Here is a 24299-nt window from a genome sequence, read left to right as displayed (position 1 = left end):
AAAGGTACAGCTGCAACGTGCGGGCCTGGCAGGGGCAAAGCGTCACGCAGACGCCGGTTTCAACTCCTCTCTGATGAAAAATGCACACTGAACAACCCCACGATACTCTCTGGGATTTTGATTCTCTCCTGGATTTTGACTCTCTCCCACCCGCTGGGGGAAAGTGGCACCCACACCGCTGCATCGGTCCCATTTATCCCCACAGCAATTCCTTAAGCGGTCTCATCAGTATATCCTCAACAGCAGACACGTCCAAAAGCCTGGAGAAATGCGTTCTGGGAAAAGTCGGGCAGCCGTGCTCAGGTGCCACTGAATTAAAAACGGGTGTCTGCACGTTCGTATGACTCAAAACCGTCCCATCAACGCCTGGGCACTTATGCCAGGTCACCAAGAGGTATTGCTATCCTATTCCGGGGCCCAAGGACAGGAAGAAAAAGAGTAGGCCGGATGCCAGGAGATGGCCGTATCTTGGAGTGCGCCCTGAGGCTTCATGTCAGGCAAGTAAGTTCTTTTTCTGTCGCAGTCTGATGTAGGGGCTTCAAAGGACAGGCAAAGATGCCCCCTGATTTGCTCACGGGGTGGGGTGGGGCTAGCTCCAGCACGGTGCCACAACCATTTTAACAGAAGGGCAACGAGCGTGGCACGGAGCTGCCAAATTAAACGTAGGGCGATACTGATCCTTTCCCCCTCCCCACTCCCGTTTGGCAAAACGTTTGGAGTTCAACTATGCAACGGTCCAAACTTAAAAACAGCCAAAGCCCCACGGGCCGGCTTGAAAGTCTGCAAACTGGGGAGAGGACGTTCCGGAAGGAACCCAAAGCAAATGTTTTCTCACAAGAGGCGTTTCGCCCAGTTGCGAACACGGGCCGCGCAGAGGGATGCTGCGGACACTGCAGGCAAGCTGCCCTGCGCCGAACATGGGTGTCAGCTCAGCATGGGGACGGGCAGAAGCGTAAGGGGACAGGCAGAAGCGTAAGGCTTAAGTGCCACAATTTGCAACGTGATCTCAAAAGGCCGTCCGCCGTCCCTTCTTTCTCAGGTGCCGAAGAACGACAACTCCCGCCCCGAGACCGGCAAAAAAAGCTAACCCCCCCCTTCCCCACTAACAAAAGCAACGCCGAGGGAACGCAACTCTGGAGGTGCAGCAAGGGACCCCCAAAACCCAAGCAGGCCACAACTGTGGGGAAAGCAAAGCTCTGGTCAGCAAGAAAAACCTTTGCTTCCTCCCCACCTCCCCATCCCACTGAAGGGCAACTCGAATCAGACGCAGCCGAGAGGTCCCTGGGTTGTGGACGAGGGGTGGAGTGGGGCAGGGGGGGGGCCCGGGGCAGCTCCCCCCCTTCATTCCCCTTCCTCCTTGATGCGCTGCTGCTTGTTGCGCCGGCCGTCCAAGTCGAAGTTGAAGTCGCTCCACTCGTCGCGGGGCGGGAAGGAGATGGTCTGGCGGAGGGTGAAGCGCACGGCGTCGATGACCCGCTCCCCCCGGGTCTCGCTGGAGCCCACGCTGACGGTGGAGGCGCCGCTGGGGGTGCGCAGGAGGTGGGGCGGGGAGGAGAAGTCGTGGAGCTGCCGGTGGTCCAGGATGCCTTTCCAGATGGCGTGGCGGAACTGCTCCGGGATTTTGAGGCTCACCAGATCCTGGAAGGTGGAAGGACAGGACAGGTCAACCCAGGAAAAAAACTACAAACGGGCTGCAAGAGGGTCAAATATTGTTCCGGAGAGAGTTGCCAACTCCAGGTTGGGAAACTCCTTGAGCTTTGGGGGAGGGGGGGTGGAGCCGCGGAAGGGCAGGGTTGGAGGAGGTAGAATGCCCCCAGAGCCCCCCCCTCCAAAGGAATCGTTCAAGAACTTGTGATTACTTCTTGGGTAGAATTCACTGCCACAGGAGGTGGCGGCGGCTACAAGCATAGAGAGCTTCAAGAGGGGATTGGATCAACATCTGGAGCAGAGGTCCATCAGCGGCTACTAGCCACAGCGTATTGTTGGAACTCTCCGTCTGGGGCAAATGATGCTCTGTATTCTTGGTATTTTTTGGCCACTGTGTGACACAGAGTGTTGGACTGGATGGGCCATTGGCCTGATCCAACATAGCTTCTCTTATGGGAGGGGCAACAGTGGGAGGGCTTCTAGTGTCCTGGTCCCACTGATGGACCTCCTGATGGCACCTGGGTTTTTTGGCCACTGTGTGACACAGAGTGTTAGATTGGATGGGCCGCTGGCCCGATCCAACATGGCTTCTCTTATGGGAGAGGCAACAGTGGGAGGGCTTCTAGTGCCCTGGTCCCACTGATGGACCTCCTTCACTGTGTGACACAGAGTGTTAGAATGGATGAGCCTCTGGCCGATCCAACAAGGCTTTTCTTATGTTTCTTATGGTGCTTGGGAGGGGCAACAGTGGGAGGGCTTCTAGTGCCCTGGCCCCGCTAATGGACCTCCTGATAGCACCTGGGTTTTTTGGCCACTGTGTGACACAGAGTGTTGGACTGGAGGGGCCATTGGCCTGATCCAGCATGGCTTCTCTTATGTTCTTATGTAACACAGAGTGTTGGACTGGATGGGCCACTGGCCTGATCCAACATGGCTTCTCTTATGTTCTTATGGGACCCAGAGTGTTGGACTGGATGGGCCACTGGCCTGATCCAACATGGCTTCTCTTATGTTCTTATGGGACCCAGAGTGTTGGACTGGATGGGCCACTGGCCTGATCCAACATGGCTTCTCTTATGTTCTTATGGGACCCAGAGTGTTGGACTGGATGGGCCACTGGCCTGATCCAACATGGCTTCTCTAATGTGACACAGAGTGTTGGACTGGAGGGGCCACTGGCCTGATCCAACATGGCTTCTCTTATGTTCTTATGTGACACAGAGTGTTGGACTGGATGGGCCACTGGCCTGATCCAACATGGCTTCTCTTATATTCTTAAGTGTGACACAGAGTGTTGGACTGGAGGGGCCACTGGCCTGATCCAACATGGCTTCTCTTCTGTTCTTATGTGACACAGAGTGTTGGACTGGATGGGCCACTGGCCTGATCCAGCATGGCTTCTCTTATGTTCTTATGTGACACAGAGTGTTGGACTGGATGAGCCATTGGCCTGATCCAACATGGCTTCTCTTATATTCTTAAGTGTGACACAGAGTGTTGGACTGGAGGGGCTACCGGCCTGATCCAACATGGCTTCTCTTCTGTTCTTATGTGACACAGAGTGTTGGACTGGATGAGCCATTGGCCTGATCCAACATGGCTTCTCTTATATTCTTAAGTGTGACACAGAGAGTTGGACTGGAGGGGCTACCGGCCTGATCCAACATGGCTTCTCTTCTGTTCTTATGTGACACAGAGTGTTGGACTGGATGGGCCACTGGCCTGATCCAGCATGGCTTCTCTTATGTTCTTAGAATGTGTGTGTGTGTGGGGGGGGGGGGTCGGGGTCACAGAGGACTCATTCTTTTTCCTCAGGTAGCCTGATTTGTTTGCCAACAAGCTGCTTCATAAGAAAAAGGACCCCAAAAGCCAGGCTCAGGAAACAAAACGCAGAGATCCCAAACCCAAGAGGCTCATGGGACCCCCCCCCCCCAAGGTTCAGCCCGAGGCCAAGGTACAGCAAAGCAGGCAGTCCGGAAGTGGAGAGCGTGGGAGGGGGGAGGGGGTGAGAGAAGGAGGAACCCCAGGAGCTTACGGGGAGCCCCTCTGGTCTCACAGCAGCATCTGCACCCCATTCAAAGTTAGAGCTGGCAGCACAAAGAAGGATGGGGCCCCAAAGCCGAAAGATGGGTGAAAAAGAGGTTCGGAAGCCTCTGGCAGCTCCAGCAGCACCTCCTCTGGGGGGCGGAGCAAGTTGTGGGTGGGTGCAACGAAGCCCCCCCCCCCCAGACGTTTTCCACTGCACAACACCTCTGGAATTTGGAACTGGGTCAGGAGGGGAGGCGGTGGAACACCTGCTGGTTGCCATTCTAATCCTCGAATCCTAGAGTTGGAAGGGACCTCCAAGGTCCTCTAGTCCAACCCCCTGCACAATGCAGGAAACTCACAACTAGCTCCCCCTAAATTCGCAGGATCTTCATCGCTGTCAGATGGCCATCGAGCCTCTGTTGAAAAACCTCCAAGGAAGGAGAGCCCACCACCTCCCGAGGAAGCCTGTTCCACTGAGGAATCGCTCTAACGGTCAGGAAGTTCTTCCTCGTGTTGAGTCGGAAACTCTTTCGATTTAATTTCAACCCATTGGTTTTGGTCCTTCCTTCCGGGGCCACAGAAAACAATTCCACCCCATCCTCTATGCCAGGGGTGGCCAATGGTAGCTCTCCAGATGTTTTTTGCCTACAATTCCCATCAGCCCCAGCCAGCATGGCCAGTGGCTGGGGCTGATTGGAATTGTAGGTAAAAACATCTGGAGAGCTACCGTTGGCCACCCCTGCTCTAGATGACAGCCCTTCAAGTACTTGAAGATGGTGATCCTATCACCTCTCAGCCGCCTCCTCTCCAGGCTAAACAGGCCCAGCTTCTTCAACCTTTTTTCATAGGACTTGGTCTCCAGATCCCTCACCTTCTCCGTCCCCCTCCTCTAATAATGTTTTGCCTTCTTGATGCTCCAGACCAGGATTCTCCCACCTTTTTGAGCCTGTGGGCGTGCCTCTGGAACTCTGACACAGTGGGGCGGGCACATCCACAAAATGGCTGCCGTGGCTTCCCCTCAGCCAACCAGCCCACAAAATGGCTGCCGTGGCTTCCCCTCAGCCAGCCGGCTCACAAAATGGCTGCCGTGGAGTCCTCAGCCAGCCAGCCCACAAAATGGCTGCCGGAGTCTCCTCCGCCAGCCAGCCCACAAAATGGCTGCCGTGGATTCCCCTCTGCCAGCCAGGCCACGAAATGGCTGCCGTGCATTCCCCTCAGCCAGCCAAGGTCTCTGTGCTGTGGTGGCAGCTGTGGACGTTTTTAAAAACCTGAGCCAAATTGTCCTTTCAGGGTGGGTGTTTGGGGGGGCGGTCTGTGCAATGGAGAAACGGCTGCCGGGTCTTATTTATATTTATTTATTTATATTAAGATTTATACCCCGCCCTTCTCACCTAAGTGTCTCAGGGCGGCTCACAACATAATAATTAAAACAACTTTGCTGCTGGAACTTTAGCTGCTGGAACTTTAGCGTGCCGTTAACCGTCATGACAGAGGGCAGCTTTGCAAGCCCACCCGGCTCAGAGGGTGGGGCGGAGAGCCCCCATTCCCTGAGAAGCGAAAGGTCAAGAGAGTTACTTACATCCATGGAGTAGTGTTCAATCTGATAGGTGGTGGTCAGCCCTTGCGCCGTGAAATAATCCACGCAGGACGAGCAGCCCAGCCTGGCTAAGAAACTGCAGGAGGAGGAGGAGGAGGAAGAGGAGGAGGAAGGAGGGCAGAGGAAGGAGAAGAGAGAAAGAGGGTCACCCAGACTGCAACAGCCCAAAAACGGCAAGAACCGCACCAGGCGCCCGGCTATGCAACAGGCTAGGGGGAGGGGGGGGTGAGACGGGGTGGACTGAGAAGGAACCCTCTCCCCCCCAAATGCCCCTTCTTGTGGTGTTAACTGAGGCAGGAGGAAAAGCGGACGCTACGCCAAAAGGACAGAGGAAGCGGCTGTCTGCGTTGGTTCTCTAGGTTTAAAACTGGGACTGATTTCGCACGAGCCCTTAGGCTCCCGGGGCATCTCTCAGGGCTGCCGGTTGGTGCGCCGTTCTCCTGGAGCAAGCAGAAACCGCTTGGAAAAGGATCTCGCGCTTGCTGCGGAAGAGTGCCGCAGCTCTGGGGCAGCTTGTGCGAAAACAAGAGAGAAAGCCCGGGAGCAAACGGGCTCTCCACTCGGAACAAGCCTCGTGTGAAATCGGTCTGGGCGTGGAAGGTCCATACTCCACCGGCGGACAGCGGAATTCTGTTCTACCAGTTACGCCTAGGTGGGAACGCTCCCCACACGTGGAGAAAGCTCCATAAACAGAGGCCTCCGTGGTCAGAATTCGTCATCTCTAAAAATAAGGAGGGCTAATTATGTTACAGTAACGGGGGCGGGGATTTCTGCTTGTCCCGGCCGGCGATTTTCTCCAATCATTTGATACCAGATGCTGCTATGGCCGAGGTCCGCTGAACATAAGAAAGGTTTTATAAGTGAATGGATCAAACTCGACTACAAAGACCACCTCCCCTGCTCACACACAGAACGCACCCCCCCCCAAAAAAGTTTGTCTGGTGGGTTCCCGAAGGAGATTCACAGGCAGACAAGGAGAACAGTTCTTCCATAAGGCAAACCCATGATTTTTTTTTTTTTAAACTGCAGTTATAGAGGAAGAAGGCAGCCCCATGGGACAGAGTGTTAAAGCTGCAGTACTGCAGTACTAAGCTTTGCTCATGACCTGAGTTCGATCCCGGCGGAAGCTGGGTTTTCAGGTAGCCGGCTCGAGGTTGACTCAGCCTTCCATCCTTCTGAGGTTGGTAAAATGAGTACCCAGCTTGCTGGGGGGAAAGCGTAGATGGCTGGGGAAGGCAGTGGCAAACCACCCCATGAAAAAGTCTGCCATGAAAACGTAATGCGACGTCACCGCAGAGTCAGAATCGACTGGTGCATGCACAGGAGACTACCTTTTACCTTTTTTATACAGTATATATATAGAGGAAGAAGAAGGATTGGATTTATACCCCACCCTTCACTCTGAATCTCAGAGCGGCCTACAATCTCCTTTACCTTCCTCCCCCACAACAGACACCCTGGGAGGCAGGTGGGGCTGAGAGAGTTTTCTCAGAAGCTGCCCTTTCAAGGACAGAGTCTCAGAGCGGCTTACAATCTCCTTTACCTTCCTCCCCCACAACAGACACTCTGGGAGGCGGGTGGAGCTGAGAGAGCTTTCTCAGAAGCTGCCCTTTCAAGGACAGAGTCTAAGAGCGGCGTACAATCTCCTTTACCTTCCTCCCCCACAACAGACACCCTGTGAAGTGGGTGAGGCTGAGAGAGCTCTGACAGAAGTTGTCCTTTCGAGGACATCTCTGCGAGAGCTATGGCTGACCCAAGGCCATTCCTGCGGCTGCAGGTGGAGGAGTTGGAATCAAACCTGGTTCTCCCAGATGAGAGTCTGCGTGCTTAACCACTACACCAAACTGGCTCAGCCCCACTTTGCTTCAATGGAAGCCCGTGCTCTGGGCAGGTATTGCTACAGCTGAGGAGAAACCGAGAGCCGCGCTGCGGGGGGGGCACACGTTGGGATGCCCACCGTACGACTGAATGAAGCAGAGGCCAGAAAGAGAGAAGGAGACGGGGAAAGAGGCCGGAAGCTCCTCACTCCGGCAAGGAATACCATTCCACAACTCAGCCTCGAAAGCCTGTCGTTTGCACACCATGCTTTCGCTTAGTATCGCGTAGGGCTGTGGATCAGGGCCTAAAGTCTCAAATCGAGCCTGCAAAGGGACCTGTAACTCCAGGCAGCCCCTGGGTGGGCTCTCATCTCTCAGCCTCTCTCTGGAGCCGAACTCGGGGATTCTGCAACCACTGGCGTTTCTGAGCAGTCTTCAAGGGCTGCCCCCGCCCTTACAGTCTGTGGCAGTAGTCAATCCATGAGATTGTTTAAAAACACCACCAAACTGTGCAAGAAGAGCCTATATATGGGAAGAGTGGATTTGTCAAATGCGTGGGGGGCAAAGGTGTCCTTGGTTACTGCAAACTCCCTGGTAGGCCGTGGGAGCACCCCAAAACCAACAAAATAGGAGACGTTTGCACCTTTAAGACCAACTTAAGTTTAATTCAGAACGTAAGCTTTCGTGTGCTCTCTAAGCGCACTTCATCAGACGAGGAATCCAGCACAGTGAGCAGAGCCGTACGTAGCTGGTAGACAGTGGCCCAGAATGCAACATGGTACAGATTTAAGAACCAATGACAGTGAAGTAAAATTATCTGGTAGGTTCTTAAATCTGTACCATGTTGCATTCTGGGCCACTGTCTACCAGCTACGTACGGCTCTGCTCACTGTGCCGGATTCCTCGTCTGATGGAAGTGTGCTTAGAGAGCACACGAAAGCTGACGTTCTGAATAAAACTAAGTTGGTCTTAAAGGTGCCACTTGACTCCTGCTTTGTTCAGCTACTTCAGACCAACACGGCTGCCCGCTTGGATCCAAAACTAACAGGAAGGGGAACGTCACCCCCTGACGGACACCAGGTTTCACCCCACCTCCGCCCTCCGGCATTACCTCCAGCTTGTCTGAAGTAGTCTTTTAGGAAGCACCCGCCCAATGCCCACAAACGCAGCAAGCAGAACGAGCAACGCCAGCTAAAGCCGCAGGACTGCAGCAAGCGGGAAGCGGAGGATGTGCCGTAAGCCCGTCGCGGTGGCTCTAACAGGGCCTTCCCACTCGCCGCTGGGAGGGCGCAGGCCCCAAATCGAGGGCACGGCAGCGCTGAGACGGAAGCGTTAGGACAGAGACCGAGAGGGGAGCAGGACCGCCGCTCAACTCACCTGACAATACTGCAGTCTGTGGGGTAGGGAGGCGGTGGTGTGCAGTGGGACGTCGACGGCATGGAGAGAGGCGGGGGCAGCGTCTGCGTGGGGCTGAGCCCGTTCATGTCCCCCGCCATGGCCATGTGGGCCCCCATCATGGGAACTGGAGGGAGGGAGAGAAGGGAGAGCAGAGCGTCAGGGGACCCCGAGAAGCCAACCGCTAAGACGGCGGTCAGACCCGCTTTTGTCTCAGGAAGCTCGAGAGCAGAGGTGGGAAAACTGCGGCTTGGGAGCCATCTGTGGCTCTTGCACACACCTCGTGCAGCTCTCAAAGCCCCTCCCCCCGTCAGCCAGCTTGGAAGAAGATGATGATATTGGATTTATATCCCGCCCTCCACTCCGAAAAGACTCAGAGCGGCTCACAATCTCCTTTCCCTTCCTCCCCCACAACAGACACCCTGTGAGGTAGATGAAGATATTGGATTTATATCCCGCCCTCCACTCCGAAGAGTCTCAGAGCGGCTCACAATCTCCTTCACCTTCCTCCCCCACAACAGACACCCTGTGAGGTAGATGAAGATATTGGATTTATATCCCTCCCTCCACTCAGAAGAGTCTCAGAGCAGCTCACAATCTCCTTTCCCTTCCTCCCCCACAACAGACACCCTGTGAAGTAGATGAAGATATTGGATTTATATCCCGCCCTTCACTCCGAAGAGTCTCAGAGCGGCTCACAATCTCCTTTCCCTTCCTTCCCCACAACAGACACCCTGTGAGGTAGATGAAGATATTGGATTTATATCCCGCCCTCCACTCCGAAGAGTCTCAGAGCAGCTCACAATCTCCTTTACCTTCCTCCCCCACAACAGACACCCTGTGAGGTGGGTGGGGCTGGAGAGGGCTCTCACAGCAGCTGCCCTTTCAAGGACAACCTCTGCCAGAGCTCAGGCTGACCCAAGGCCATTCCAGCAGGTGCAAGTGGAGAAGTGGGGAATGAAACCCAGTTCTCCCATATAAGAGTCCGCACACTTATCCCCTACACCAAACTGGAGAAGGCGTTTCTCTCTTTAAATCACTTCTCTAAGCCAAGCAGTTTTGTGACTCAGAGAATGCATTCAAAGGTAAAGTTGCTTTCTTTCCATCTCTCTCTCTCCTCCTTTCCCTCATCTATTTGCCTCCCTCCCGTCCCTCTTTCCTTCCTTCCTTCCTGCCTTGCAGCTCTCGAAATCTGACATTCAGGTTTTGTGGCTCTCGAACATCTGATGTTTATTCCCAATCCCGCTTTTATTGGCATAACGAAAAGAGATATACAGAGACTCGTCAACCAAACAACAATCAGATATGTCTGTTCAAAGCATAAAAGGCTAAACGAAGATTAAGATCACAACAAAACCTGCTTAGAATAATTTTTGACAATTCCAGCCAAGAGTTTGGCAACAGCTTTTGTGATATCGATTATGTTGCCATTTAGTAGGAAACGGCAACCAATCCTATTTTCTTGAATGTAGGACGGTAAGGAAAGACTTTCTGACAGAACCTTCCGGAGATTAGCATATAGCTTGCAGTTCAATAAAATGCGCTGGATGGAATCAGGCGAGCTTGACCTGCATAGACAATGTCTCTTGCTAAAGGGGACTTGAAGAAATCTCCCGCAGAGAACATTGGAGGGAAATGCATTCATCCTAGCCAGTGTAAAAGCTCTCTGATGTGGCGGATTATCTAGTTCAGATAAATATTTGGCCATTTTCCTGGCTGTCCGATCAAGTCCAAGTGAGGCAGGAGAGCAAGTATAAAATTGGGCAGGACACGGTTTATGAGATTCTAGATCTAAGATTCTCTGTTCAATAAATTATGATTCATCAGATGAAAATAGTTCGTCAACTGCAATCCCCCTGTGTTTGAGCTTTGACATGATTCCATCTTTGTCAAGCAGCGTTATAAGGGACTCTTTTTACGTAGCTGAGCCGGCTAGCTGGTTCAGCCCTATAAAATATCTGTAACGGATAACCCCGTGGCGCAGAGCGTTAAAGTTGCAGTACTGCAGTCCGAAGCTCTGCTCACGACCTGAGTTCGATCCCAGCGGAAGCTGGTTCAGGTCGCTGGCTCGAGGTTGACTCAGCCTTCCATCCTTCTGAGGTTGGTAAAATGAGTCCCCAGCTTGCTGGGGGGAAAGCGTAGATGACTGGGGAAGGCAATGGCAAACCACCCCGTAAAAAGTCTGCTATGAAAACGTTGTGAAAGCAACGTCACCCCAGAGTTGAAAACGACTGGTGCTTGCACAGGGGACTACCTTTACCTTTACCTTTAACCAATATTTAAAAGTTAAGAGTCCAAGCTTTTGTTTCAATCTTTTCTTAAATGATGTTTATTCTATGTGGCTCTTACATTAAGCAAGTTTGGCCCCCCCACAGCTTGAGAGGGTCCCGACTTGGCAACATGTGGAGCTGTTCTCCGCACATGAAGAAAGAAGGAAAAGAAATCCCTGGAACTTTTTATTTCAGGCAGAAAAGGTGGGAGGGGTGTGTGCAAAGAAGGACCTCAGGATACAAAGCTACAACGCAAGCCCCCTGACCCCACTTTCTGGCTGGGACAGAAGGGCTCAGGGATCTCCATTCCGCCCCCGCCCCCCCCGTCCCTCATCTTGTCAGTCTGCAAGACGCTACTGGACTCGAACCCAGCTCTTCCGATGCAGAAGCAACACGGCTGATCCCTGAAACAGTGTGATGTAGCACTGCTTTCAGTAAAGCTCCTCAACCGCTGACTTCAACGGAACTTTCTAGCTTACAGGGCGTCACCCGGCCCCGTAGAACCCTGCAAGAGAACGAGGGGGTGCTCCCGGGATGTTGCAGACCAGGAGCGGCCAAAGTGTGGCTCAGGAACCACATGGGGCTCTTTCACACATACCATGTGGCTCTCAAAGCCCCCACAACCCCATCTCTCTTTAAATACATTCTCCAATCCAAGCCAGCCAACAGCCTGGAGAATGCATTTAAAGTTGCCTTCTTTCCACCTCTCCCTCCCTCATATTCCTTCCTTCCTCCAACTATTTTCTCTCCTTCCTCCATCTATTTTCCTTCCTTCCATCCATTTTCCTCCCTTCCTCCATCTAGTTTCCTTCCATCCATTTTCCTCCCTCCATCTACTTTCCTTCCTTCCTTCCATCCATTTGCTTCCCTCCATCTACTTTCCTTCCTTCCTTCCATCCATTTGCCTCCCTCCCTCCATCTAGTTTTCTTCCTTCTATTTTCCTCCCTCCATTTTCCTTCCTTCCATCCATTTTCCTTTCTCCCTTCATCTAGCTTCCTTCCTTCCTTCCTTCCTTCTATCTTCCTCCCTCCATCTATTTTTCTTCCTTCCTTCCATCCTTCCTTCCTCCCTCCATCTAGCTAGCTTCCTTCCTTCCATCCTTCCTTCCTTCTATCTTCCTCCCTCCATGTATTTTTATTCCTTCCTTCTATTTTCCTTCCTCCCTCCATCTAGTTTCCTTCCTTCCATCCTTCCTTCTATTTTCCACCCTCCATCTATTTTCCTTCCTTCCATCCATTTTCCTCCCTTCCTCCATCTAGTTTCCTTCCATCCATTTTCCTCCCTCCATCTACTTTCCTTCCTTCCTTCCATCCATTTGCCTCCCTCCCTCCATCTAGTTTCCTTCCTTCTATTTTCCTCCCTCCATTTTCCTTCCTTCCATCCATTTTCCTTTCTCCCTTCATCTAGCTTCCTTCCTTCCTTCCATCCTTCCTTCCTTCTATCTTCCTCCCTCCATCTATTTTTATTCCTTCCTTCCATTTTCCTTCCTTCCTTCCTCCACCTATTTTCCTTCCTCCCTCCATCTATTTTCCTTCCTTCCATCCATCCATTTTCCTTCCTCCCTTCATCTAGTTTCCTTCCATCCTTCCTTCCATTTTCCTCCCTCCATCTATTTTCCTTCCTTCCTCCCCCCATTTTTCTTCCTCCCTCCATCTAGTTTCCTTCCATCCTTCCTTCCTTCTATTTTCCTCCCTCCATCTATTTTCCTTCCATCCATTTTCCTTCCTCCCTCCATCTAGTTTCCTTCCATCTTTCCTTCCTTCTATTTTCCTCCCTCCATCTATTTTCCTTCCTTCCATCCATTTTCGTTCCTCCCTTCATCTAGTTTCCTTCCATCCTTCTATTTCCCTCCCTCCAACTATTTTCCTTCCTTCCTTCCATCCATCCATTTTCCTTCCTCCCTCCATCTAGTTTCCTTCCTTCATTCTATCTTCCTCCCTCCATCTATTTTTCTTCCTTCCTTCCATTTTCCTTCCTCCACCTATTTTCCTTCCTTCCCCCATTTTCCTCCCTCCCTCCATCTAGTTTCCTTCCTTCCTTCCTTCCTTCCTTCCTTCCTTCCTTCCTTCCTTCCTTCCTTCCTTCCTTCCTTCCTTCCTTCCAACATCTGTCTTGCGACTCTCAGTCACCTGACAGTTATTCGATGTGGGTCTTACATTAAGCAAGTTTGGCCCCCGCTGCTGCAGACCCCTCACCTCCGCAGACCTGGAGAGTTCTTTCAGTGTCTGCAGTCACTGTTTTTGTGACGGGGGGCCGGGGAGAGTAGGAGCCCCTTTGCAGAGCCGCGAGCGGAAGCTGCGTAGGGGGAAATCCCTTACTGTTGGCCGCCATGCTGTCCGGGATGGAGGTGGGCGTCAGGGCGTTGCGCTGCTGCGGGTTGATGAGCTGGCTGACGGAGGGCAGCTTGTTCATGCTGTTCATCTTGCTGAGCGGAGGAGAAGTGGACCCGTATGAAGACTGGGATTGGATGGAATTTCTGCGGAACACAAGAGAGCGAGAGAGAAATCAAGCATCTACCAGAAGCGGGGGTCACTGGCATGTGCCAATAGGAGCTGGCTCTGGATTGGTAGCAATTCATTGTTAGGGTAAAAAGGCTTGGCTACATTTCCACTGTAAGAGCCCCGTGGTGCAGAGTGGTAAGCTGCAGTAAGTACTGCAGTCGGAGCTCTCTGCTCACAACCTGAGTTCGATCCCGGTGGAAGCTGGGTTCAGGTAGCTGGCTCAAGGTTGACTCAGTCTTCCATCCTTCTGAGGTTAGTACAATGAGTACCCAGCTTGCTGGGGGGAAAGTGTAGATGACTGGGGAAGGCAATGGCATTGTATTGTGAGAAAGGGAGAAAAGGACTTCTTTCTCTACTGTCTCCCTCCCATGAATAATCTTGTAAACCTCTATCATGTCACCTCACAGTTGACATTTCTCCAAGCTAAAGAGCCCCAAGCGTTTCAACCTTTCTTCATAGGGGAAGTGTTCCAACCCTTTAATCATTCTAGTTGCCCTTTTCTGCACTTTTTCCAATGCTATAATATCCTTTTTGAGGTGCAGTGACCAGAATTGTACACAGTACTCCAAATGAGACTGCACCATTGATTTAAACAGCGGCATTATGATACTGGATGATTTGTTTTCAGTTCCCTTCCTAATAATGCCCAGCATGGCGTTGGCCTTTTTTTATTGCAATCGCACACTGTCTTGACATTTTCAGTGAGTTATCTACCACGACCCCCAGATCTCTATCTTGGTCAGTCTTTGCCAGTTCACACCCCATCAACTTGTATTTGTAGCTGGGATTCTTGGCCCCAATGTGCATTACTTTGCACTTGGCCACATTGAACCTCATCTGCCATGTTGACGCCCACTCACCCAGCCTCAACAGATCCCTTTGGAGTTCCTCACAATCCTCTCTGGTTCTCACCGCCCTGAACAATTTAGTGCCATCTGCAAACTTGGCCACTTCACTGCTTACTCCCAACTCCAGATCATTAATGAACAAGTTAAAGAGCATGGGACCCAGTACCGAGCCCTGCGGCACCCCACTGCTTACTGTCCTCCACTGCGAAAACTGCCCATTTATACTCACTCTCTGCTTCCTATTAATTAGCCAGTTTTTGATCCACAAGAGGACCTGTCCTTTTACTCCATGACTCTCGAGCCTTTGATGAGGAACTTTATCAAAACCCTTTTGGAAGTCAAGGTAAACAACATCTGTTGGGTCCCCTTTGTCCACATGTTTGTTCACCCCGTCAAAGAACTGTAACAGCCATGAAAGTTGTGAGCTACTGCACCAATGAGCCTGCTCTGGGGCCATCCTTCCCTGAGCCAAGACAAAAATGTGTGAGCTGGAGGCTAAAAAAATCTGTGAGCTAGCTCACACTCACTCAACTTAGAGAGAACACCGGTCACTGGGTGTGCATGTGGGGAGAGGTAGTTGCGAATGCCCTGTGTTGCGCAGGGGGTTGGATTAGATGACCCTGGAGGTCCCTTCCAACTCTATGATTCCACCAATCCAGTGCTTCTCCATACCACACAATTTAGGGGAGGGACGGTGGCTTAGTGGCAGAGCATCTGCTTGGGAAGCAGAAGGTCCCAGGTTCAATCCCTGGCATCTCCAAAAAAGGGTCCAGGCAAATAGGTGTGAAAAGCCTCAGCTTGAGACCCTGGAGAGCTGCTGCCAGTCTGAGAAGACAAGACTGACTTTGATGGACCCAAGAGGGTCTGATTCAGTATAAGGCAGCTTCATATGTTCAAAATAATTTCTCTGGCTGGATTTCAATGTATAAAGGAAGTTATTTTCCGTCATTTGACCCGGCTGTCTCGTCACCTGCTACAACGTGGACGGGGCCCTGCTCCATGTGCGCGCGGGCTTGTTTCTGCGCTCCTGTGAAAGGGGCCAACTCCCTGCAAGGCACGCTGCCAACTCTGGCTCTAAGCCTCAAACTCTTATCGCCAACTCCGCCACCATCATCGGCTTCAGTTTATCAGACGCTATTTTCGCAGCGCCAGCAACGAGCAAAAGAGTTGCGCAACCGCTATTTTGCTCCTCCCCCCCACGCCTTCGACTTTCCTGGAGAGAAACCGAGGCAGGGAGACGACAGGCGGTCACTGTCTGGCCCTGGCGGGGGCGGGACTCCGATTGGCTTGTGTGGCGTAATTGCTGGCAAGCGGCATGGCTGGAAACGTGAAATCGGGGCACCCCTGGTCCCAAGGCACCCCTGGCGCTGTGGGTTCAGCCACTACCAAATCCACCGATCATGACTTTCAAGTTATCAACACCAGGGTTTTTTTTTTTTTACAGCAGGAACTCCTTTGCATATTAGGTCACACCCCCTTGGTGTAGCCAATCCTCTTGGAGCTTACATTAGGCCCTGTAAGAAGAACCCTGTAAGCTCTTGGTGGATTGGTTTCATCATGGGGATGCGGCCTGATATTGCAAAGGGGTTCTGAACGCTAACAAATGCTGCAGGATAGAGACTGGCAGTGGTGTTTCAGTAAGAGATTCTATACAAAATATTAATTTGGAAGGCCAAGATGTGAAATACAGCACTACAACACTACTGAACCCATAAATAGAAGAAGATGATATTGGATTTATATCCCGCCCTCCCCTCCGAAGAGTCTCAGAGCGGCTCACAATCTCCTTTCCCTTCCTCCCCCACAACAGGCACCCTGTGAGGTAGATGAAGATATTGGATTTATATCCCGCCCTCCACTCCAAAGAGTCTCAGAGCGGCTCACAATCTCCTTTGCCTCCCCCCCCCACAACAGACACCCTGTGAGGTAGATGAAGATATTGGATTTATATCCCGCCCTCCCCTCCGAAGAGTCTCAGAGCGGCTCACAATCTCCTTTCCCTTCCTCCCCCACAACAGACACCCTGTGAGGTAGATGAAGATATTGGATTTATATCCCGCCCTCCCCTCCGAAGAGTCTCAGAGCGGCTCACAATCTCCTTTCCCTTCCTCCCCCACAACAGACACCCTGTGAGGTAGATGAAGATATTGGATTTATATCCCGCCCTCCCCTCCGAAGAGTCTCAGAGCGGCTCACAATCTCCTTTCCCTTCCTCCCCCACAACAGACACCCTGTGAGGTAGATGAAGATATTGGATTTATATCCCGCCCTCCCCTCCGAAGAGTCTCAGAGCGGCTCACAATCTCCTTTCCCTTCCTCCCCCACAACAGACACCCTGTGAGGTAGATGAAGATATTGGATTTATATCCCGCCCTCCCCTCCGAAGAGTCTCAGAGCGGCTCACAATCTCCTTTCCCTTCCTCCCCCACAACAGACACCCTGTGAGGTAGATGAAGATATTGGATTTATATCCCGCCCTCCCCTCCGAAGAGTCTCAGAGCGGCTCACAATCTCCTTTCCCTTCCTCCCCCACAACAGACACCCTGTGAGGTAGATGAAGATATTGGATTTATATCCCACCCTCCACTCCGAAGAGTCTCAGAGCGGCTACAATAACAGGTGCAAGTGGAGCGGTGGGGAATCAAACCCGGTTCTCCCAGATAAGAGTCCGCACACTTAGCTACTACACCAAACTGGCTCTCTTCCTCCCCCACAACGGACACCCTGTGAGGTGGGTGGGGCTGGAGAGGGCTCTCCCAGCAGCTGCCCTTTCAAGGACAACCTCTGCCAGAGCTATGGCTGACCCAAGGCCATTCCAGCAGCTGCAAGCGGAGGAGCGGGGAAATCAAACCCGGTCCTCCCAGATAAGAGTCCGCACACTTCACCGCCACACCAAACTGGCTCTCCCCAAAGCCAGTGTCCTAAAGTCTTTTACTGGTGGCAGGAGGAGTGCATTCAATGGCGGCGTCGGAGGTGAGGAACCACGGCTCCTGATACAACGACACGCATTGCTGGTGCATAAAAGGAGCTGGGAGGCTAGTCCGATCTCATCAGATCTCAGACGTTCAGCTGGGCTGGCCCTAGTTAAAGTTTGGATGGGCAACCATCAAGGAATCCCAGAGTTAATCTGTAGAGGCAGCAGGCTGTCCTGATTCTGGGCCTAGGGAAGCCTGCCTAGGAGTTACCGGGGAAAGTCGACATTTCCCAGGATCCCCTCTGCTTGGGTGGCAAGGTTTTGGAGGGAAACTGGCCCAGAGAGGGGCGGGGCCTGGGAGGAGAGCATAAAAGGGCCGGCCACGGGCAGGGTGTGTCCTTCCCTGGAGAGGCTGCAGGCAGAGAAGCTCTCTGGAACAGGCAGCAGGCAAGGAGCCCTCACCCAAGGGAAGCGTGGTGAGTTTTGGTATTAGAGCAGGGACTGTCTAGCTAAGCGAATCAGGACTTTGGTTCATTTGCACCAACCTTTACCGTTTCATATTCACTTTAGGGCTCAATCTTTCTCACCCACTAATTGTTTTAGAGCACTAACAATAAACTTCTTTGGTTGTTGTACTGCCTGGGTTCTCATGTCTCCTTGGTCACGGTTAAGAGGATTTATTAATAAGGAAGAAGATAGAAGATATTGGATTTATATCCCACCCTCTACTCCGAATGCCAGAGTCTCAGAGCAGCTCACAATCTCCTTTACCTCCCTCCCCCACAACAGACACCCTGTGAGGTGGGTGGGGCTGGAGAGGGCTCTCACAGCAGCTGCCCTTTCAAGGACAGAGTCTCAGAGCGGCCTGCAATCTCCTTTCCCTTCCTCCCCCACAACAGACACCCTGTGAGGTGGGTGGGGCTGAGAGGGCTCTCACAGCAGCTGCCCTTTCAAGGACAGAGTCTCAGAGCGGCCTACAATCTCCTTTCCCTTCCTCCCCCACAACAGACACCCTGTGAGGTGGGTGGGGCTGAGAGGGCTCTCACAGCAGCTGCCCTTTCAAGGACAGAGTCTCAGAGCGGCCTACAATCTCCTTTCCCTTCCTCCCCCACAACAGACACCCTGTGAGGTGGGTGGGGCTGAGAGGGCTCTCCCAGCAGCTGCCCTTTCAAGGACAGAGACTCAGGGCAGCTCACAATCTCCTTTATGATCTTCCGTCGCAACAGACACCCTGCGAAGTAGGTGGGGCTGAGAGAGCTCTCCCAGAAGCTGCCCTTTCAAGGACAACCTCTGCCAGAGCTATGGCTGACCCAAGGCCATCTCAGCAGGTGCAAGCGGAGGAGTGGGGAATCAAACCCGGTTCTTCCAGCAAAGAGTCCGCACACTTCACCGCTACACCAGACTGCCTTTCCAGACAAGGGTGGTTGGGTGCTCTGAGCCCTCCATACAGACCCTTACCAAAGTGGTGGCAGCCAGTAGAAGGTGCTGTTAGGCCCCTGCTGTGTGACACTGGCAATGGCAAAACACCTCTTTATCAACCGCTTTTTAAAAATTTTTAAATCAGGGGCTTCTTTTCTGCCTCCTGAGAGCCGGTTTCTTGTAGTGATTAAGAGTGGTGGACTCTAATCTGGAGAACCAGGTTTGATTCCCCACTCCTCTTCTATGTGCACCTGCTGGGCTGACCTTGGGCCAGTCACAGAGTCGTTTTCTCAAGAGCAGTTCTATCAGAGCTCCCTCAGCCCCACCTGCCCTGCCTTGGGTGGCCCAGGTTAGCTTCATTTTGTCATGTCCTGGAAGCTAAGCAGGTCAGCTCTGGTTGGTATTAGGATGGGAGAAGAAGATGAAAAAGAAGTTATTGGATTTATATCCCGCCCTCCACTCAGAAGAGTCTCAGAGCGACTCACAATCTCCTTTCCCTCCTCCCCCACAACAGACACCTTGTGAGGTAGATGAAGATATTGGATTTATATCCCACCCTCCACTCCGAAGAGTCTCAGAGCGGCTCACAATCTCCTTTCCCTTCCTCCCCCACAACAGACACCCGGTGAGGTAGATGAAGATATTGGATTTATATCCTGCCCTCCACTCCAAAGAGTCTCAGAGCGGCTCACAATCTCCTTTATTTCCCTCCCCCACAACAGACACCCTGTGAGGTAGATGAAGATATTGGATTTATATCCCGCCCTCCACTCCAAAGAGTCTCAGAGCGGCTCACAATCTCCTTTCCCTTCCTCCCCCACAACAGACACCCTGTGAGGTAGATGAAGATATTGGATTTATATCCCACCCTCCACTCTGAAGAGTCTCAGAGCGGCTCACAATCTCCTTTCCCTTCCTCCCCCACAACAGACACCCGGTGAGGTAGATGAAGATATTGGATTTATATCCTGCCCTCCACTCCAAAGAGTCTCAGAGCGGCTCACAATCTCCTTTCCCTTCCTCCCCCACAACAGACACCCTGTGAGGTAGATGAAGATATTGGATTTATATCCCACCCTCCACTCTGAAGAGTCTCAGAGCGGCTCACAATCTCCTTTCCCTTCCTCCCCCACAACAGACACCCTGTGAGGTAGATGAAGATATTGGATTTATATCCCGCCCTCCACTCAGAAGAGTCTCAGAGCGGCTCACAATCTCCTTTCCCTTCCTCCCCCACAACAGACACCCGGTGAGGTAGATGAAGATATTGGATTTATATCCTGCCCTCCACTCCAAAGAGTCTCAGAGCGGCTCACAATCTCCTTTATTTCCCTCCCCCACAACAGACACCCTGTGAGGTAGATGAAGATATTGGATTTATATCCCGCCCTCCACTCCAAAGAGTCTCAGAGCGGCTCACAATCTCCTTTCCCTTCCTCCCCCACAACAGACACCCTGTGAGGTAGATGAAGATATTGGATTTATATCCCACCCTCCACTCTGAAGAGTCTCAGAGCGGCTCACAATCTCCTTTCCCTTCCTCCCCCACAACAGACACCCGGTGAGGTAGATGAAGATATTGGATTTATATCCTGCCCTCCACTCCAAAGAGTCTCAGAGCGGCTCACAATCTCCTTTCCCTTCCTCCCCCACAACAGACACCCTGTGAGGTAGATGAAGATATTGGATTTATATCCCGCCCTCCACTCAGAAGAGTCTCAGAGCGGCTCACAATCTCCTTTCCCTTCCTCCCCCACAACAGACACCCGGTGAGGTAGATGAAGATATTGGATTTATATCCTGCCCTCCACTCCAAAGAGTCTCAGAGCGGCTCACAATCTCCTTTATTTCCCTCCCCCACAACAGACACCCGGTGAGGTAGATGAAGATATTGGATTTATATCCTGCCCTCCACTCCAAAGAGTCTCAGAGCGGCTCACAATCTCCTTTATTTCCCTCCCCCACAACAGACACCCTGTGAGGTAGATGAAGATATTGGATTTATATCCCGCCCTCCACTCCAAAGAGTCTCAGAGCGGCTCACAATCTCCTTTCCCTTCCTCCCCCACAACAGACACCCTGTGAGGTAGATGAAGATATTGGATTTATATCCCACCCTCCACTCTGAAGAGTCTCAGAGCGACTCACAATCTCCTTTCCCTTCCTCCCCAACAACAGACACCCAGTGAGGTAGATGAAGATATTGGATTTATATCCCGCCCTCCACTCCGAAGAGTCTCACAGTGGCTCACAATCTCCTTTCCCTTCCTCCTCCACAACAGACACCCTGTGAGGTGGATGGGGCTGAGAGGGCTCTCACAGCAGCTGCCGTTTCAAGGACAACTTCTGCCAGAGCTATGGCTGACCCGAGGCCATTCCAGCAGGTGCAAGTGGAAGAGTGGGGAATTGAACCCGGTTCTCCCAGATAAGAGTCTGCACAGTTAACCACTACACCAAACTGGCTCTCCAGGGTTGCCCTGCAGAGTCAGGCAATGGCAAACCACCTCTGGTCCCCCCCTTGCCTTCAGAAAACGCTTCCAGGGCCACCGTAAGTTAGCTGCAACTTCTGCCACCCCCAAGGTGTAATATCAGGCAACTGCTGGGCAGGGAGACGAAGGCGAGAGCATGAGAGAGGAACGTGTTGAACAAGGGCAGAGCGAGGGATGCAGCTTGACCCTGCGAGAGGGTAAAGGTGGGGGAGAGAAAAGATAAGAGACAGAGGAACAGGTAAAGCCAAGATGGAAAAAAAAGTTTATTGAAAATCAGCACCACACAGTCACAGAGGAAGATGAAAAAATAAAGGCATTATCTGTATAAAACCTCACACGGCCAAGTCGAGCAGTGGTTCTCAACCAGTGGTATGTGCACAACCGACAAGGAGTGGGATTTCCCGCGCCATTACTAAGACCTCAGCCTTCCTCAAACCCCCATCACCGTTTGCACTGAAAAATATACTAACAGGATGCTTGTTTTAAACACAGGGGAGGAAAACGGGCTCTCGGTTTCTCTCTTGGTGGGACCCAGGTTGCTTGACAAAGTGATTGCGGGTCATAAGATAGGAAGGGGTGAGAACCTTGGTGCTTGGGGGAGGGCAACGGCGTCCTGGCCGCACTGATGGACCTCCTGATGGAACCGGGGTTTTGGCCACTGCTTGGCACAGACTTTGCTTTCACACACCGTCTGCAAGTGGATGTTGCCATTTCGCGCAGTAAAATCCAGCTGCAAAGTGCATCAAACGTGAATAGAAAGCATGTTATTTAGTGTGTGAAAACGCCAAGAGTGCTGGACCAGATGGGCAACTGGCCTGATCCAACATGGCTTCTTTAATGTTCTTATGTCTGGGGCAGTGATGCTCTGTATTTCTTGGTGCTTGAGGGGTATGAGTGGGAGGGCTTCTGGAGTTCTGGCTCCAATAGTGGACCTCCTAGTGGCCCCTCGGTTTTGGCCTCTGTGAGAAACAATGTGTTGGACTACATGGGCCACTGGCCTGATCCAACATGGCTTCTCTTATGTCTGAGGAAGTGATACTCTATGTTGTTGGTACTTGGGGAGCAGCAGTGTGAGGGCTTCTAGTGTCCTGGCCCCACTGGTGGACCTCCTGAGGACACCTGGGTTTTGGCCACTGTGTGACACAGAGTGTTAGACCAGATGGGAGATTGGCCTGATCCCACATGGCTTCTCTTATATCCTTATGCGACACAGAGTGTTGGACTGGATGGGCCATTGGCCTGATCCAACATGGCTTCTCTTATGTTCTTATGTGACACAGAGTGTTGGACTGGATGGGCCATTGGCCTGATCCAACATGGCTTCTCTTTTGTTCTTGTGACACAGAATGTTGGACTGGAGGGGCCACTGGCCTGATCCCACATGGCTTCTCTTATGTTCTTATGTGACACAGAGTGTTGGACTGGATGGGCCATTGGCCTGATCCCATATGGCTTCTCTTATGTTCTTATGTGACACAGAGTGTTGGACTGGATGGGCCATTGGCCTGATCCAACATGGCTTCTCTTTTGTTCTTGTGACACAGAATGTTGGACTGGAGGGGCCATTGGCCTGATCGCACATGGCTTCTCTTATGTTCTTATGTGACATAGAGTGTTGGACTGGATGGGCCATTGGCCTGATCCAACATGGCTTCTCTTATGTTCTTATGTGACACAGAGTGTTGGACTAGAGGGGCCATTGGCCTGATTCAACATGGCTTCTCTTATGTTCTTATGTGACACAGAGTGTTGGACTGGATGGGCCACTGGCCTGATCCAACATGGCTTCTCTTATGTTCTTATGTGACACAGAGTGTTGGACTGGATGGGCCATTGGCCTGATCCAACATGGCTACTCTTATGTTCTTATGTGACACAGAGTGTTGGACTGGATGGGCCATTGGCGTGATCCAACATGGCTTCTCTTATGTTGTTAAAGCAGAGAAGGGCAGAAGGAAGGGGAGAGAAGTAGAAGCTCCAGCTTCCCTCATGCACATTAAATGTCCAGAGTTTCAGCAAGTCAAAGGGACTGGACGGAGAAAAGGGGCCAGCTGGCTGGTCCAACCACAAGCAAGTTTATAACTCCAGGGCAAAAGAAGATCTTTTCCTGCAGATGTACCAAAGGAGCTCTTTCTTGACACGCGTCCGGAGGTGCTTCCTTATCACTAGGCCTAGAAGGCAACTATATGCCACTCTCCTTCAGAACGACAGGCACCTGGGTAGCATCTCAGTGCATTGACTTGTGGGGGCGGGAAAAAAAGACATTCACTGGAGCCTGCAGCAGACTGTGCATCTTCCTGCTCCAAAGGATGGTGTGGAATTGTTTTCTGTGGCCCCGGAAGGTCGGACCAGAACCAGTGGGTTGAAATTAAATCAGAAGAGTTTCCTCAGCGGAAGGTGGTGGTGGGCTCTCCTTCCTTGGAGGTTTTTCCACAGAGGCTAGATGGCCATCTGACAACAATGAGGATCCTGTGAATTTAGGGGGAGGTATTTGTGAGTTTAGAGCAGTTCCTCAGTGGAACAGGCTTCCTCCGTGGGAGGTGGCAGGCTCTCCTTCCTTGGAGGTTTTCAAACAGAGGCTAGATGGCCATCTGACAGCAATGCGAATGTGAATTTAGGGGGAGGTCTTTTGTAAGTTTCCTGCATTGTGCAGGGGGTTGGACTAGATGACCCTGGAGGGTCCCTTCCAACTCAGGAGGTGGTGGGCTCTCCTTCTTTGGAGGTTTTGAAACAGAGGCTAGATGGCCATCTGACAGCAATGAAGATCCTGTGAATTTAGGGGGAGGTGTTTGTGAGTTCCCTGCATTGTGCAGGGGGTTGGACTAGATGACCCTGGAGGTCCCTTCCAACTCTATGATTCCGTGAAAGAGGCATTTGGACCAGAGTCAAACCAAAGGGGAACCCGCAAGACCGTGATCGGTATCGGCTAACACAAGGCTGGAACAGGATATGAAGCCCTTATATCCTGTATATCTACGTCTTTCTTTTCAAAGCAAAATTACATACATGTACTCTCAAGAGATCTCCTGGAATTAAAAGCTGATCTTCAGACTACAGAGATCAGTTCCCCTAGATAAAACGGCTGCTTTAGAAGGTGGACTTTATGGCAATATGCCACACTGAGGTCCCTCCCCTCCACCGACTGCACCCCAAAAATCACGACAAGTTTCCCAACCTAGAGATGGCAACACCCACTCTGAAATACATTGGCACTGAGAGAATTTAGAAGACAGAAGAAGATGATATTGGCTTTATATCCCGCCCTCCACTCCGAAGAGTCTCAGAGCGGCTCACAATCTCCTTTCCCTTCCTCCCCCACAACAGACACCCTGTGAGGTAGATGAAGATACTGGATTTATATCCCGCCCTCCAC

The 24299-nt window shown here is 51.9% G+C and overlaps 1 protein-coding gene across 3 annotated transcripts in view; it reads right to left on the bottom strand.

Moving 5' to 3' along the window:
* Positions 1-1306: 1306 nt before the first annotated feature.
* The window catches only part of TP63 (tumor protein p63), a 221674-nt gene continuing 198681 nt past the window's right edge, over positions 1307-24299 (bottom strand). For 2 of the 3 annotated variants that reach the window (XM_060242855.1, XM_060242856.1), the window contains 4 exons: positions 13074-13231; positions 8467-8611; positions 5255-5348; positions 1307-1638 (listed from right to left, as the gene is read on the bottom strand). In XM_060242855.1, coding sequence (XP_060098838.1) covers positions 1342-1638; positions 5255-5348; positions 8467-8611; positions 13074-13231 — 694 coding nt within the window. In that variant the 3' untranslated portion in view covers positions 1307-1341. The remainder of the gene's footprint in view (positions 1639-5254; positions 5349-8466; positions 8612-13073; positions 13232-24299) is intronic. The other variant, XM_060242857.1, reaches the window with a different exon arrangement.

Source organism: Heteronotia binoei, chromosome 6 (assembly GCF_032191835.1).
Source record: "Heteronotia binoei isolate CCM8104 ecotype False Entrance Well chromosome 6, APGP_CSIRO_Hbin_v1, whole genome shotgun sequence".
Taxonomy (NCBI): Eukaryota; Metazoa; Chordata; class Lepidosauria; order Squamata; family Gekkonidae; genus Heteronotia; species Heteronotia binoei.
The sequence above is the reverse complement of the archived record's forward strand: the minus strand, read 5'-3'. Positions and strand labels throughout refer to the sequence as shown.